Source organism: Ranitomeya imitator, chromosome 3, assembly GCF_032444005.1.
Source record: "Ranitomeya imitator isolate aRanImi1 chromosome 3, aRanImi1.pri, whole genome shotgun sequence".
NCBI classification, from domain to species: Eukaryota; Metazoa; Chordata; class Amphibia; order Anura; family Dendrobatidae; genus Ranitomeya; species Ranitomeya imitator.
In genome coordinates this window covers 407,938,253-407,955,603 of record NC_091284.1, presented here as the reverse complement: position 1 = coordinate 407,955,603, position 17,351 = coordinate 407,938,253, and the positions used below count along the sequence as shown (strand labels likewise).

General features: G+C 53.4%; 1 protein-coding gene across 1 annotated transcript in view; it reads left to right on the top strand.

The window, feature by feature from the left end:
* The window catches only part of TBC1D32 (TBC1 domain family member 32), a 199,274-nt gene that overhangs the window by 111,923 nt on the left and 70,000 nt on the right, over nt 1-17,351 (top strand). The window contains exon 13 of the mRNA XM_069757119.1: nt 12,411-12,548. Within this exon, the coding sequence (XP_069613220.1) occupies nt 12,411-12,548 (138 nt within the window). The remainder of the gene's footprint in view (nt 1-12,410; nt 12,549-17,351) is intronic.

Below are 17,351 nucleotides of genomic sequence, written 5' to 3'. Positions count from 1 at the left end.
CGTGTCCAGCACAAGCCACGCTGGCACAAGAGAACAAAATCTGCCACCAGTGCAGGCTTCGGCCTACACTTTGCTCCTCTCCTCCTCCTGCTGACCCTGGGCTCAAACAACGCCAGTTTCTGCCCGGACATGCTAGCTGCACAGAGAAAAACACCAGCCAATGTGTTAGTGGGGTTCAGCACCGCCAGCTGTTCCCCTGCTGTGCAGCTTGCAACGTGACCTGCAAACGCCACGCAGGCACATGAACTGAAATTGAAGGGAGCCTGGCCCCCACCCCCAGGTGTTTCTATGTATAACAGCCACCTTGTACAGCAGTACTGCTGCATTTGTACAAGGTGGCTGACTTTTTCTCCTTGCACACGTGGAACTCAACAAGTACAAAATGTGTCTCATTACAGACCATTACAATGTCCCTGAGGTGTGACTTTCCTTTTTAATGACACGCAGCACCCCCATTGTTAGCGCTGCCCGTCTCCTGACATCATTGGTTGGCTGGCTGTGCCTGTGCGTCCCCCCTGCCCGACACAACGCCCCCCGTTGTCTCATATATTTTGACTGCGAGGGTGTGATTGATGGGCACGAGCAGTGCATATGTTCCCCTGTTTTCACTCCCCTCCTTCCGCCTTCTTCTGACTGTGCGGCCTCATGGCCGCGGCATGCGATAAGGGATCAGCTGAGGCCGCCCAGTCTGAAGCAGGTGTAAGGACATGTGTGAGCGGCGAACATATTTACTGCACAAGGCCACGAATCGCAGCACCGCAGTGTGACTTTAGGAAAAGCCACTGTGGGTCTGGGATTTATGGCCATCGTTAACCGCACCGGCCAACATGAAATGAGGTCATGAGACGGCCTGCACTAACAGGGTATTGCCAAGGGATAACACAAGAGCGCAGTTTCCTGTACTGCAAATAACAACGGTAAGGAATCAGCGCACAGCACCTAGGTGTAAATTTGTACACCTGTGCTGCGTCTCCTTAAAAAGACTAGTAGTCACGCCTCCACTACTGTTTGACAGTATAATGGGCTAAATAGTGTACGTGTTTAATTCAGCGTGTGCAAGGAGCAAAATTAAATAGAGCAACCTTTGACTTGTGCATCAATAATGCTGTTCAAGGTGTGGCTCTTGTACCTTGCAACACCTGAGGGGGGGGTTAAAGGTAACCTTTGAAATAGGTTCAACTAGGCTTTGGCCAACACTCTGCTCCTCTACTCCTCCTGCTGACCCTGGGCTCAAACACCGCTAGTTTTTGCCCGGAAATGCTAGCTGCACAGAGAAAAACACCAGCCAATGTGTTAGTGGGGTTCAGCACCGCCAGCTGTTCCCCTGCTGTGTAGTCGGCAACGTGTCCAGCACAAGCCACGCTGGCACAACAGAACAAAAGCTGCCACCAGTGCAGGCTTCGGCCTACACTTTGCTCCTCTCCTCCTCCTGCTGACCCTGGGCTCAAACACCGCTAGTTTTTGCCCGGAAATGCTAGCTGCACAGAGAAAAACACCAGCCAATGTGTTAGTGGGGTTCAGCAACGCCAGCTGTTCCCCTGCTGTGTAGTCGGCAACGTGTCCAGCACAAGCCACGCTGGCACAAGAGAACTAAAGCTGCCACCAGTGCAGGCTTCGGCCTACACTTTGCTCCTCTCCTCCTCCTGCTGACCCTGGGCTCAAACAACGCCAGTTTCTGCCCGGACATGCTAGCTGCACAGAGAAAAACACCAGCCAATGTGTTAGTGGGGTTCAGCACCGCCAGCTGTTCCCCTGCTGTGCAGCTTGCAACGTGACCTGCAAACGCCACGCAGGCACATGAACTGAAATTGAAGGGAGCCTGGCCCCCACCCCCAGGTGTTTCTATGTATAACAGCCACCTTGTACAGCAGTACTGCTGCATTTGTACAAGGTGGCTGATGTTTTCTCCTTGCCCACGTGGAACTCAACACGTACAAAATGTGTCTCTTTGAGACCATTCCACTGTCCCTGAGGTGTGACTTTCCTTTCTAATGATACGCAGCACCCCCCTTGGTAGCGCTTCCCGTCTTCTGACATCATTGGTTGGCTACTTGCGCCTGTTCGTCCGCCCTGCCTGAATAAAATGCTCCTCGTTGTCTTAATTATTTTGACTGCGAGGGTGTGATTGATGGGCACGAGCAGTGCATATCTTCGCCTGTCTTAACTCATCTCCTTCCGCCTTCTTCAGACTGTGCAGCCTCATGGCCGCGGCATGCGAGAAGGGATCAGCAGAGGCCGCCCAGTCTGAAGCAGGTGTAAGGACGTGTGTGAGCGGCCAAAATATTTACTGCTCAAGGCCACGAATCCCAGCACCGCAGTGTGGCTTTATGAAAAGACACTGTGGGTCTGGGATTTATGGCCATCGTTAACCGCACCGGCCAACATGAAATGATGTCATAAGATGGGCAGCGCTAACAGGGCATTGCCAAGGGATAACACAAGAGCGCAGACTCCTGTACAGCAAATAACAACGCTCAGGAAGCTGCGCCAAGCACCAAGGCGTTATTTTGGACACCTGTGCTGCGTCTCATCAAAAAACCAAGTCACGCATCCACTACAGTTTGACTGTAGAATGGGGTAAATTGTGTATGTCTTTCATTCAGCGTGTGCAAGTAGACAAATTAATAGAGCAACCTTTCACTTGTGCAGCATTAATACTGCACAAGGTGTGTCTCTTGTACTTTGTAACACCTGAGGGGGGGGTTAAAGGTTTCCTTTGAAATTGGTTCAACTAGGCTTCGGCCTACACTCTGCTCCTCTCCTCCTCCTCCTGCTTCAACACGGGCTCTAACATCGCTAGTTTTTGCCCGCAAGTGCTAGCTGCACAGAGAAAAACACACGCCATTGTGTTAGTGGGGTTCAGCAACGCCAGCTGTTCCCCCAGTGTGTAGCCGGCAAAGTGTCCTGCAAACGCAACGCAGACACAAAGCTGCCTCCAGTGCAGGCTTCGGCCTACACTCATCTCCCCCTGCTTACCCTTTGCTCCAACACCGCTAGTTGGGGCTCTAGGAAGACAATCTTTAATAGGCAAGGCAACGCATCTGGGTTCCAGCACCGCCAGCTGGTTCTCGGCAGTGTTCTTGTCACAGGTACTCCCTCGTGCCAAGCCTGGTTTCAGCACCGTCAGCTGTTTCCGGGTTGTGTCAACTTCACTGAGACGCCTATGCTTGCCCCGTCGTGGTGCGGTCGAGTTAGCCAACTCCAGGGTGCCTCCAGTTTAGGAGCTTCCTATGTGGGCTGCGTGAACTGGTAGTCAAGGCTGGTTCTGTAGTGCCAGTAGGCCCAGCTCCCCCTGTAGGACTGTTGGGGTTCGGTAACTGCGGCTGCCTCGCGGCCTAGCTGTTCTCTCCTCTCCTGTGGGCCTTGGGGTCCACCACCTGGTTCCAGCACCGTCAGCTGGTTCCGGGCCGAGCCTTTGGCTTAGGTGCCTCCTCCTGGGTATCCGAGTTCCGCCAACGCCAGGCGGTCCTTGGTAGTGCTTTTAAGCGCGGGCACCTACAGCTTAGTAACCGGGTTCCAGCACCGTCAGCTGGTCCTCGGTCGTGCCATTGGCTCTTGCACACTGGGGCAACGCATCCGGGTTCCAGCACCGCCAGCTGGTTCTCGGCAGTGTTCTTGTCACAGGTACTCCCTCGTGCCAAGCCTGGTTTCAGCACCGTCAGCTGTTTCCGGGTTGTGTCAACTTCACTGAGACGCCTATGCTTGCCCCGTCGTGGTGCGGTCGAGTTAGCCAACTCCAGGGTGCCTCCAGTTTAGGAGCTTCCTATGTGGGCTGCGTGAACTGGTAGTCAAGGCTGGTTCTGTAGTGCCAGTAGGCCCAGCTCCCCCTGTAGGACTGTTGGGGTTCGGTAACTGCGGCTGCCTCGCGGCCTAGCTGTTCTCTCCTCTCCTGTGGGCCTTGGGGTCCACCACCTGGTTCCAGCACCGTCAGCTGGTTCCGGGCCGAGCCTTTGGCTTAGGTGCCTCCTCCTGGGTATCCGAGTTCCGCCAACGCCAGGCGGTCCTTGGTAGTGCTTTTAAGCGCGGGCACCTACAGCTTAGTAACCGGGTTCCAGCACCGTCAGCTGGTCCTCGGTCGTGCCATTGGCTCTTGCACACTGGGGCAACGCATCCGGGTTCCAGCACCGCCAGCTGGTTCTCGGCAGTGTTCTTGTCACAGGTACTCCCTCGTGCCAAGCCTGGTTTCAGCACCGTCAGCTGTTTCCGGGTTGTGTCAACTTCACTGAGACGCCTATGCTTGCCCCGTCGTGGTGCGGTCGAGTTAGCCAACTCCAGGGTGCCTCCAGTTTAGGAGCTTCCTATGTGGGCTGCGTGAACTGGTAGTCAAGGCTGGTTCTGTAGTGCCAGTAGGCCCAGCTCCCCCTGTAGGACTGTTGGGGTTCGGTAACTGCGGCTGCCTCGCGGCCTAGCTGTTCTCTCCTCTCCTGTGGGCCTTGGGGTCCACCACCTGGTTCCAGCACCGTCAGCTGGTTCCGGGCCGAGCCTTTGGCTTAGGTGCCTCCTCCTGGGTATCCGAGTTCCGCTAACGCCAGGCGGTCCTTGGTAGTGCTTTTAAGCGCGGGCACCTACAGCTTAGTAACCGGGTTCCAGCACCGTCAGCTGGTCCTCGGTCGTGCCATTGGCTCTTGCACACTGGGGCAACGCATCCGGGTTCCAGCACCGCCAGCTGGTTCTCGGCAGTGTTCTTGTCACAGGTACTCCCTCGTGCCAAGCCTGGTTTCAGCACCGTCAGCTGTTTCCGGGTTGTGTCAACTTCACTGAGACGCCTATGCTTGCCCCGTCGTGGTGCGGTCGAGTTAGCCAACTCCAGGGTGCCTCCAGTTTAGGAGCTTCCTATGTGGGCTGCGTGAACTGGTAGTCAAGGCTGGTTCTGTAGTGCCAGTAGGCCCAGCTCCCCCTGTAGGACTGTTGGGGTTCGGTAACTGCGGCTGCCTCGCGGCCTAGCTGTTCTCTCCTCTCCTGTGGGCCTTGGGGTCCACCACCTGGTTCCAGCACCGTCAGCTGGTTCCGGGCCGAGCCTTTGGCTTAGGTGCCTCCTCCTGGGTATCCGAGTTCCGCCAACGCCAGGCGGTCCTTGGTAGTGCTTTTAAGCGCGGGCACCTACAGCTTAGTAACCGGGTTCCAGCACCGTCAGCTGGTCCTCGGTCGTGCCATTGGCTCTTGCACACTGGGGCAACGCATCCGGGTTCCAGCACCGCCAGCTGGTTCTCGGCAGTGTTCTTGTCACAGGTACTCCCTCGTGCCAAGCCTGGTTTCAGCACCGTCAGCTGTTTCCGGGTTGTGTCAATTTCACTGAGACGCCTATGCTTGCCCCGTCGTGGTGCGGTCGAGTTAGCCAACTCCAGGGTGCCTCCAGTTTAGGAGCTTCCTATGTGGGCTGCGTGAACTGGTAGTCAAGGCTGGTTCTGTAGTGCCAGTAGGCCCAGCTCCCCCTGTAGGACTGTTGGGGTTCGGTAACTGCGGCTGCCTCGCGGCCTAGCTGTTCTCTCCTCTCCTGTGGGCCTTGGGGTCCACCACCTGGTTCCAGCACCGTCAGCTGGTTCCGGGCCGAGCCTTTGGCTTAGGTGCCTCCTCCTGGGTATCCGAGTTCCGCCAACGCCAGGCGGTCCTTGGTAGTGCTTTTAAGCGCGGGCACCTACAGCTTAGTAACCGGGTTCCAGCACCGTCAGCTGGTCCTCGGTCGTGCCATTGGCTCTTGCACACTGGGGCAACGCATCCGGGTTCCAGCACCGCCAGCTGGTTCTCGGCAGTGTTCTTGTCACAGGTACTCCCTCGTGCCAAGCCTGGTTTCAGCACCGTCAGCTGTTTCCGGGTTGTGTCAACTTCACTGAGACGCCTATGCTTGCCCCGTCGTGGTGCGGTCGAGTTAGCCAACTCCAGGGTGCCTCCAGTTTAGGAGCTTCCTATGTGGGCTGCGTGAACTGGTAGTCAAGGCTGGTTCTGTAGTGCCAGTAGGCCCAGCTCCCCCTGTAGGACTGTTGGGGTTCGGTAACTGCGGCTGCCTCGCGGCCTAGCTGTTCTCTCCTCTCCTGTGGGCCTTGGGGTCCACCACCTGGTTCCAGCACCGTCAGCTGGTTCCGGGCCGAGCCTTTGGCTTAGGTGCCTCCTCCTGGGTATCCGAGTTCCGCCAACGCCAGGCGGTCCTTGGTAGTGCTTTTAAGCGCGGGCACCTACAGCTTAGTAACCGGGTTCCAGCACCGTCAGCTGGTCCTCGGTCGTGCCATTGGCTCTTGCACACTGGGGCAACGCATCCGGGTTCCAGCACCGCCAGCTGGTTCTCGGCAGTGTTCTTGTCACAGGTACTCCCTCGTGCCAAGCCTGGTTTCAGCACCGTCAGCTGTTTCCGGGTTGTGTCAACTTCACTGAGACGCCTATGCTTGCCCCGTCGTGGTGCGGTCGAGTTAGCCAACTCCAGGGTGCCTCCAGTTTAGGAGCTTCCTATGTGGGCTGCGTGAACTGGTAGTCAAGGCTGGTTCTGTAGTGCCAGTAGGCCCAGCTCCCCCTGTAGGACTGTTGGGGTTCGGTAACTGCAGCTGCCTTGCGGCCTAGCTGTTCTCTCCTCTCCTGTGGGCCTTGGGGTCCACCACCTGGTTCCAGCACCGTCAGCTGGTTCCGGGCCGAGCCTTTGGCTTAGGTGCCTCCTCCTGGGTATCCGAGTTCCGCCAACGCCAGGCGGTCCTTGGTAGTGCTTTTAAGCGCGGGCACCTACAGCTTAGTAACCGGGTTCCAGCACCGTCAGCTGGTCCTCGGTCGTGCCATTGGCTCTTGCACACTGGGGCAACGCATCCGGGTTCCAGCACCGCCAGCTGGTTCTCGGCAGTGTTCTTGTCACAGGTACTCCCTCGTGCCAAGCCTGGTTTCAGCACCGTCAGCTGTTTCCGGGTTGTGTCAACTTCACTGAGACGCCTATGCTTGCCCCGTCGTGGTGCGGTCGAGTTAGCCAACTCCAGGGTGCCTCCAGTTTAGGAGCTTCCTATGTGGGCTGCGTGAACTGGTAGTCAAGGCTGGTTCTGTAGTGCCAGTAGGCCCAGCTCCCCCTGTAGGACTGTTGGGGTTCGGTAACTGCGGCTGCCTCGCGGCCTAGCTGTTCTCTCCTCTCCTGTGGGCCTTCGGGTCCACCACCTGGTTCCAGCACCGTCAGCTGGTTCCGGGCCGAGCCTTTGGCTTAGGTGCCTCCTCCTGGGTATCCGAGTTCCGCCAACGCCAGGCGGTCCTTGGTAGTGCTTTTAAGCGCGGGCACCTACAGCTTAGTAACCGGGTTCCAGCACCGTCAGCTGGTCCTCGGTCGTGCCATTGGCTCTTGCACACTGGGGCAACGCATCCGGGTTCCAGCACCGCCAGCTGGTTCTCGGCAGTGTTCTTGTCACAGGTACTCCCTCGTGCCAAGCCTGGATTCAGCACCGTCAGCTGTTTCCGGGTTGTGTCAACTTCACTGAGACGCCTATGCTTGCCCCGTCGTGGTGCGGTCGAGTTAGCCAACTCCAGGGTGCCTCCAGTTTAGGAGCTTCCTATGTGGGCTGCGTGAACTGGTAGTCAAGGCTGGTTCTGTAGTGCCAGTAGGCCCAGCTCCCCCTGTAGGACTGTTGGGGTTCGGTAACTGCGGCTGCCTCGCGGCCTAGCTGTTCTCTCCTCTCCTGTGGGCCTTGGGGTCCACCACCTGGTTCCAGCACCGTCAGCTGGTTCCGGGCCGAGCCTTTGGCTTAGGTGCCTCCTCCTGGGTATCCGAGTTCCGCCAACGCCAGGCGGTCCTTGGTAGTGCTTTTAAGCGCGGGCACCTACAGCTTAGTAACCGGGTTCCAGCACCGTCAGCTGGTTCTCGGTCGTGCCATTGGCTCTTGCACACTGGGGCAACGCATCCGGGTTCCAGCACCGCCAGCTGGTTCTCGGCAGTGTTCTTGTCACAGGTACTCCCTCGTGCCAAGCCTGGTTTCAGCACCGTCAGCTGTTTCCGGGTTGTGTCAACTTCACTGAGACGCCTATGCTTGCCCCGTCGTGGTGCGGTCGAGTTAGCCAACTCCAGGGTGCCTCCAGTTTAGGAGCTTCCTATGTGGGCTGCGTGAACTGGTAGTCAAGGCTGGTTCTGTAGTGCCAGTAGGCCCAGCTCCCCCTGTAGGACTGTTGGGGTTCGGTAACTGCGGCTGCCTCGCGGCCTAGCTGTTCTCTCCTCTCCTGTGGGCCTTGGGGTCCACCACCTGGTTCCAGCACCGTCAGCTGGTTCCGGGCCGAGCCTTTGGCTTAGGTGCCTCCTCCTGGGTATCCGAGTTCCGCCAACGCCAGGCGGTCCTTGGTAGTGCTTTTAAGCGCGGGCACCTACAGCTTAGTAACCGGGTTCCAGCACCGTCAGCTGGTCCTCGGTCGTGCCATTGGCTCTTGCACACTGGGGCAACGCATCCGGGTTCCAGCACCGCCAGCTGGTTCTCGGCAGTGTTCTTGTCACAGGTACTCCCTCGTGCCAAGCCTGGTTTCAGCACCGTCAGCTGTTTCCGGGTTGTGTCAACTTCACTGAGACGCCTATGCTTGCCCCGTCGTGGTGCGGTCGAGTTAGCCAACTCCAGGGTGCCTCCAGTTTAGGAGCTTCCTATGTGGGCTGCGTGAACTGGTAGTCAAGGCTGGTTCTGTAGTGCCAGTAGGCCCAGCTCCCCCTGTAGGACTGTTGGGGTTCGGTAACTGCGGCTGCCTCGCGGCCTAGCTGTTCTCTCCTCTCCTGTGGGCCTTGGGGTCCACCACCTGGTTCCAGCACCGTCAGCTGGTTCCGGGCCGAGCCTTTGGCTTAGGTGCCTCCTCCTGGGTATCCGAGTTCCGCCAACGCCAGGCGGTCCTTGGTAGTGCTTTTAAGCGCGGGCACCTACAGCTTAGTAACCGGGTTCCAGCACCGTCAGCTGGTCCTCGGTCGTGCCATTGGCTCTTGCACACTGGGGCAACGCATCCGGGTTCCAGCACCGCCAGCTGGTTCTCGGCAGTGTTCTTGTCACAGGTACTCCCTCGTGCCAAGCCTGGTTTCAGCACCGTCAGCTGTTTCCGGGTTGTGTCAACTTCACTGAGACGCCTATGCTTGCCCCGTCGTGGTGCGGTCGAGTTAGCCAACTCCAGGGTGCCTCCAGTTTAGGAGCTTCCTATGTGGGCTGCGTGAACTGGTAGTCAAGGCTGGTTCTGTAGTGCCAGTAGGCCCAGCTCCCCCTGTAGGACTGTTGGGGTTCGGTAACTGCGGCTGCCTCGCGGCCTAGCTGTTCTCTCCTCTCCTGTGGGCCTTCGGGTCCACCACCTGGTTCCAGCACCGTCAGCTGGTTCCGGGCCGAGCCTTTGGCTTAGGTGCCTCCTCCTGGGTATCCGAGTTCCGCCAACGCCAGGCGGTCCTTGGTAGTGCTTTTAAGCGCGGGCACCTACAGCTTAGTAACCGGGTTCCAGCACCGTCAGCTGGTCCTCGGTCGTGCCATTGGCTCTTGCACACTGGGGCAACGCATCCGGGTTCCAGCACCGCCAGCTGGTTCTCGGCAGTGTTCTTGTCACAGGTACTCCCTCGTGCCAAGCCTGGTTTCAGCTCCGTCAGCTGTTTCCGGGTTGTGTCAACTTCACTGAGACGCCTATGCTTGCCCCGTCGTGGTGCGGTCGAGTTAGCCAACTCCAGGGTGCCTCCAGTTTAGGAGCTTCCTATGTGGGCTGCGTGAACTGGTAGTCAAGGCTGGTTCTGTAGTGCCAGTAGGCCCAGCTCCCCCTGTAGGACTGTTGGGGTTCGGTAACTGCGGCTGCCTCGCGGCCTAGCTGTTCTCTCCTCTCCTGTGGGCCTTCGGGTCCACCACCTGGTTCCAGCACCGTCAGCTGGTTCCGGGCCGAGCCTTTGGCTTAGGTGCCTCCTCCTGGGTATCCGAGTTCCGCCAACGCCAGGCGGTCCTTGGTAGTGCTTTTAAGCGCGGGCACCTACAGCTTAGTAACCGGGTTCCAGCACCGTCAGCTGGTCCTCGGTCGTGCCATTGGCTCTTGCACACTGGGGCAACGCATCCGGGTTCCAGCACCGCCAGCTGGTTCTCGGCAGTGTTCTTGTCACAGGTACTCCCTCGTGCCAAGCCTGGTTTCAGCACCGTCAGCTGTTTCCGGGTTGTGTCAACTTCACTGAGACGCCTATGCTTGCCCCGTCGTGGTGCGGTCGAGTTAGCCAACTCCAGGGTGCCTCCAGTTTAGGAGCTTCCTATGTGGGCTGCGTGAACTGGTAGTCAAGGCTGGTTCTGTAGTGCCAGTAGGCCCAGCTCCCCCTGTAGGACTGTTGGGGTTCGGTAACTGCGGCTGCCTCGCGGCCTAGCTGTTCTCTCCTCTCCTGTGGGCCTTCGGGTCCACCACCTGGTTCCAGCACCGTCAGCTGGTTCTCGGCAGTGTCTTTTGCTCTTGTACCTTCTGCTCCCCATCCTGGTTCCAGTACCGTCAGCTGGTTCCGGGCAGAGCCTTTGGCTTAGGTGCCTCCTTCTGGGTATCCAAGTTCCACCAATGTCAGGTGGTCCTTGGTAGTGCTTTCAGGCACGGGTACCTCCTGCTTAGTAACCGGGTTCCAGTAACGTCAGCTGGTCCTCGGTAGTTCCATTGGCTCTTGGACCTTCGGCTACCCATCCGGGTTCCAGTACCGTCAGCTGGTTCTCGGCAGTGTCTTTTGCTCTTGTACCTTCTGCTCCCCATCCTGGTTCCAGTAACGTCAGCTGGTTCCGGGCAGAGCCTTTGGCTTAGGTGCCTCCTTCTGGGTATCCGAGTTCCGCCAACGTCAGGCGGTCCTTGGTAGTGCTTTTTAGCACGGGTACCTCCTGCTTAGTAACCGGGTTCCAGTAACGTCAGCTGGTCCTCGGTAGTTCCATAGGCTCTTGAACCTTCGGGTAGCCATCCGAGTTCCAGTTCCATCAGCTGGTTCTTGGCATTTTCTCAGCCTTCTTGTACCTTCTGCTACATTTCCAAGTTGAAGACCCTAACGTCGACAACCCGGAAGACCACCCCGATGACGACGACCCGGAAGACCACCCCGATGACGACGACGACGACGACGGCGGAGACGACGACGGCGGAGACGACGACGGCTGAGACGACGACGGCGGAGATGACGACACTGGAGACGACGACCCTGGAGACGACAACATGGAAGACCGAGAAGCAGAAGAACAAGAGGCTGCAGAACAAAGAGCAGAAGAACATTAAGCATAAGACTTAATATCAGAGCAAAAGATATTATCTAAATTATATGCAGAAGAAGACTAAGCAGTGTATGGGGGTGAGTCCGTTCCTCCTCGTGGTGCCCCTGGATAAAGCCTGATGCTGCAGGCCAAACTGAACGCGGACAAATGTAACTTTTGTGACTGGCAGAACGGAAGGTGTAATCTTCCAACTTTTATAGATAACAACTACGGGAATGCCTGTCACAAATGAGAATATGATGAAGAAGTAGAATAGGAAGAATAATAACAGTGGAATAAAAAGAATATGTAGAATAGGAAGAATAATAATAGTTGAAGAAAATGAATATGAAGAATGTAATAAAAAAAAAAAAATAGGTAGAAGATGAAGAAGAAGATGAATAAGGTGAAGAAGTTGATGTCAAAGATGCTGATGATGATGAAGATGAAAGTGTGGGAAAAGAAAAAAAAAAAAAAGAAAAAAAAGAAGGGGAAGGGCGTGGAATAGTGAAACATCAATATCTGACAAAATAAAAAAAATTTACATAGTCAATATCTTTTTCAATCCGAACGTCTTTAAAAAAAAACAAAAACATGCTATTCTATTTGATTGGACTAATCCTCATTGCCTTTAATGTCTCCGCCACCTCCCCCATACATCCTACATTATTCTTAGTTGTTTTCCTTCATGTAGAATGAACCTACAAGGAAAGAAAGGGTTTATTTTAATTCCGATATTTTGGTCCCATTGACTTGCATTGGGATCGGGTATCGGTATCGGCGATATCCGATATTTTTTGAATATCGGCCGATCCAAACCGATACCGATACTTTCCGATATCGGAAGGTATCGCTCAACACTACTGACGAGTGATCCATGAGGCCGCGTCTGCTCACACTACTAGGCTGGTTATTGGGATCTAACAATGAGTGTATAGTATATGCACCTCTAATTCCAAAACTTGACATGTATATATACCCCGTTACGGTCACTGACAGCTCCACAATAACAAAAGAATTACTAGCTGCCACCACCAATGGTTTATACAGGCCGATTAGACATCCAGCATCACTACATCCTGTATACAGCATTCCCTCACACAGTGGTAGGAAATATCACACATCAGTTTAAATAGTGAAGAACAGAGCCAAGCTTTTCTACTTTAACAGAATGACTAACTATAAATATTCGAGAAGGGGTACTATTTTGTGCTCCTTTTATCTCATAAAGTTCCTCTTCTTTAATATGTTTCTGTTTATTTCCAGGCATTAAACAGAAGACTTTCTACTCAAGGAAAGAGCTGCAATATTTGTACTTTGTTCATTCACTTAATGTTCTCGGAAGGCTGCTGATCTACAAACACGGCAGAAAACTGTTCCCCATAAAACTGAAAAACCGAAAAGGTAACCAGCAATTAGATAATGTACATGGAGTGCAAGAGTCAATTCACCGTGTGTTCACAACATATGTGTATGGCATTTTTTAGAAGTTTTCCTACAACCTATAACCATACAGGGAATTCATTTTTTTTTGCTTGTTGCCTCGATATGGAATAGTGCAGCAGTGTGAGTAAAGCTGGCCATACACTTACAATTAAAGTCAAACAGTAGTTTGATCAGTGATGTCGGATTCTTTGGCCATCGTCGGCCTAAACTCTCGTATATGTACTGCCCATTGTTTGCTACTTTTCGAAAGCCCATTCGGTCTTACTCTTAAAAGAAGTTGGCCCACAAACAAAGTACGGTAAATTTTAACCAATAGATCTTGTAATAATAATAAGATCAACAATGTTCCTGTGCTGAGATAATCTTATAAATGTGCCCCTACAATATATTGTTATTTGCTGTGCCCGACCATGCAGAGCTGCTCCAGTTCATTGTCAGCACATATCACAGCTCGTGGCCCGGGGAAGAAGCATAAGTCACTTATGATGAGCAAGTATACAGATGAAACAGCAGAGGCTCCCATCTACTGCTATCTCAGATAACCCATTTCTCTGCCTGTTTTATCACAGGAGCAAGTTTTTCTGCTGCATCTCCAACTATCTGAGCTCATCATAAATCAAGGCAGTGATATAGGAGCTCCATCAGCCAATGAAATAATATGTCACTGACATGATATATGATGAACTCACAGGACTGTTGACACAGCAGAAACACACCTGTGATAAAACAGACAGGTAGGGAAATGTGTTCCCTCACACAAATAATGACAACTAAATCTAAGTGACTTATGTTTTCTGACCAGGAGTTGTGGTATGTGCTAATCATGAACTGGAACAGCTCTACATTGTCAGACACCGCAAATAACAGTACAAAGCAGGGGCACATTTATAATATTATGTCAGCACAATAACACTTTTTAACACATCCAAATGTAGAATTTATTATTCTAGATCTATTGATTAAAATTTACTTTGTTCGTGTGACAGCCCCTTTGAATATGTGCCTGATTTGCCAGAGTAGTCATTTAGATCCTTCAATCTGATGTATGACTGACTGGCCAATAATTATATGTGTAACTCCATGCTGATGCGGTTAAAAATGATTTATGTCTTTTAGATGATGTAGCTCCTAATGTAATTTTTTATCACATGCACGACAAGCAATGATGGAACTACTTAACCCTTATCATTAGGCCTTGCAATAAGATTCTATTGTCATTTAGTTATGTTAATGATGTTAGGCTACTCTTTACTAACCTCTCATTCATTCTGGTTTGGAAAAAAGAGTGATTCTGAATAGTAAAAAGTGATAGTGTTGATGTTTTCTCCTTCGTCTTATTGGGGGACACAGGACTGTGGGTGTATGCTACTGCCGCCAGGAGGCTGACACTAAGTAAACATAGAAAAAATTAGCTCCTCCTCCGTAGTATGCACCCTGCCGCTGGCCGCAGGCAGGTTCAGTTTATGCTTAGTGTCCTTAGGAGGCACATTTCTGGGTTTTCCAAGATATATTTATATATATATATATATATATATATATATATATATATATTTTCCCAAGAAGATGAGACCAGAGCGACAGACCCTATTGAAGGGGTCCGATCTCCCCAGACCATCAACGGGCGAGCATGTGGAGTGTCGCCTCCACTATCCTCTCCCGCAACGTGGGACAATATGCCGGACTCAGCCGTGACCACCCTAAGGTAGTGAAACCCTAGGCTGTACAGGTGCGTCTGGGAGTCCTGTGCAGCCCCCACTGCATCACCAATGCTGAGACTGCGGTGATGGAAGGAGGCGGACGGTCCCTCTCCTCATCTCCCGAAGGGATGATGGAGCTAGGGTGCCTGCACTGTCCTGTATTGTTGGCCCCCCGTGCTAACCTTTTTTATCCATGGGGGCTGGGAGGGCTCCTGTCGCAGTGCTTCTCTTGTCAGGCTCGGATCTGCGGCTATATGGGTCTTCTGGCGTTTCTTTCCGGGCTCGCCCCGTACTTTCGGGCGGGCTTCGGAAGCTTGTTCCTTCGCGTCTGCCCCCCTATCCGCGGGCGGATGCTAGTAATTTAGTCCCCAGCTTCTGAGGAGCTAGGCCCAGGCGGAAGTCCCTCCCTCCTCGCACGTCACTTCCTGTGCTCTTCCATTGGCCGGACCCCGGGGAGGAGGAGTTAGCGCTTGGTCTCGGCCTGTGTGAGGCTTCAGATCCCTCTCACCTGACGTCAGCGGTCCGCCCCTTTAGGAAGGGCGCGCTTTTTTGTGTGAGCCGACGTTAGGAAAATCTCTCTTGTGCTGGGACGTGCTCCATAGACTGATTTGGTCCAGGACTGTGGGTAAGTGCTTCTCACGCCAGCCTGGCTGATACTCTTTCGTGCACCCTCTTTATGCAGGTTTATGGTTTTTTTTTCTATACTATTCAGCTAAATAGGATCAGCATGTCTAGAAGGACCAAGGTACATACGGTTCTATATACTTCATGCCTCTCTTGTTGCTCTGCCTTTCCTCATGCCCATACCAGCCCTCTATGTGAGGCCTGCAATTCCGAAGGCGGATGCCCTCCCCTGCATCTGAGCCCAGTGTGGTGGGACCACCGGAATGAGCCTTGACCGTGACACGGTCTATGGCTTCCCTCACAAAGGATATTGAGTCCCTTCAAGCCCCAGCTAGGCCAGGGGACAGTGACTGTTCTGTGTTTGAAGGGTCCTCCATTTCTCAGGAGCCTCAGGCCTGCAGGGGCCGCTCTATTATTAGGCAGACGCAGGGGAAGCGAACCCTTACAGCATCCCCCCGGCCCGTCTGGTGCTTCTACATCCATGAGTCCCCACTACTCGTTCTCCCTCTCCAGCAGAGGTTAGCGAACAGGGTTCTGAGTACAACTCTGAAGGGTCTCTAATTTTAGAAGAGCCTAATTGTCAGGAGACTGTGGACAGTCTCATCGAGGCCGTTAATCAGACTCTGGGAGTAGAGGACGAATCCACCTTGACCTCTGGTCATAAGGTGTCTTTTAAGCGGTTCAAACAGTCCCATAGAGTGTTTTGTACTCATCCTGAATTTGAAGATTTAGTACAGCGCCATTCGGGGCCGAAAGCTCTAGATACAAGATATCCTTTCGCCCCAGAGCTCCGTAAAAGGTGGGCAGAAACCCCTTCAGTGGATCCCACCGTATCTTGCTTAGCCTCTAAGACCTTGTTATCTCTTCCTAATGGTTCATCTATCAAGGACCCAACAGATAGTCTGATAGGTCTGGCACGTTCAGTATTTGAGGCTTCAGGTTTAGACCTCTCTCCTTCTTTTGCAGCAACTTGGGTGGCCAAAGCCATGATATCCTGGTCAGATTCTTTGACTAGAATTCTACAGGATAAAGATCTGCCATCAGAGGTGACTGAGATTTCAAATCAGATCGCCCTAGCAGGTAACTATCTGATTAATACATCTTTGGATGCGGCGAATTGTGCTGCAGTGGCCGCTGCAAATACAATTTCTATCAGAAGGGCTTTATGGCTGAGGACATGGAGAGCAGATTTTACCTCAAAGAAGTCTCTTACTGCTCTGCCCTATCAGAGCGGCCGATTATTCGCGAAAAACTGGATCAACTCATTTCGGATTCTACAGGAGGAAAAAGCTATTTTCTTCCACAGCAAAAATTTAAGCAGCCATTGCCAATTTCAGACACGTTATAGTCCCTTTCGTAACCCAGGATGGACCACTGCAGCGAATCACGCTGGTCAAGGTCGACCTAACCAGGACAGAGACCATCAGATCTCTTATAGAGCCAATCCATTGGGAAGAATGCGGTTTCAACAGCTAAAATCAGGGGGATCCAGATCCCACAGATTTTCGGCCAAATGACTGGAGGCAGGGTCAGGTCGATCCCAACAGAGTAGGCGGCCGCCTTCTCCGGTTTCATCAGGTCTGACTCTCTGTCTTTCACGACAGATGGGTAAGAGAGTTAGTATCCTCAGGGTACAAGATAGAGTTTGCCAGCCATCTCCCAAGTCGTTTTTTTCTCTCACGGCTCCCCAGTTCAGAATCTCGGGTTCGAGCCTTGTTCAAGGCTGTCGAATCTCTTCAGCGCAGCGAGGTGATCATTCCCGTTCCAGAGGACGAGATGTTTCAGGGGTTCTATTCCAATCTGTTTGTTGTTTCCAAAAAGGATGGAGCTGTAAGGCCCATTCTGGACCTCAAATATTTGAACAAGTTTGTCAACATTCGTCGCTTCCGAATTGAGTCTCTCCGCTCGGACATTGCTGGTATGGAAAAGGGAGAATTCTTGGCGTCAATAGACATTCAAGGCGACTATCTTCACTTTCATATATTTCCTCCGCATCAGAGATTTCTCCGCTTTGCCATAGGAAATCTTCACTTCCAGTTCACAGACTTAAGGTACCGTCACACTAGACGATATCGCTAGCGATCCGTGACGTTGCAGCGTCCTGGCTAGCGATATCGTCCAGTGTGACAGGCAGCAGCGATCAGGCCCCTGCTGTGCTGTCGCTGGTCGGGGAAGAAAGTCCAGAACTTTGTTTCGTCGCTGGACTCCCCGCAGACATCGCTGAATCGGCGTGTGTGACACCGATTCAGCGATGTCTTCGCTGGTAACCAGGGTAAACATCGGGTTACTAAGCGCAGGGCCGCGCTTAGTAACCCGATGTTTACCCTGGTTACCATCCTAAAAGTAAAAAAACAAACGCTACATACTTACCTACTACCGCTGTCTGTCCCCGGCGCTCTGCTTCTCTGGTCTGGCTGTGAGCACAGCGGCTGGAAAGCAG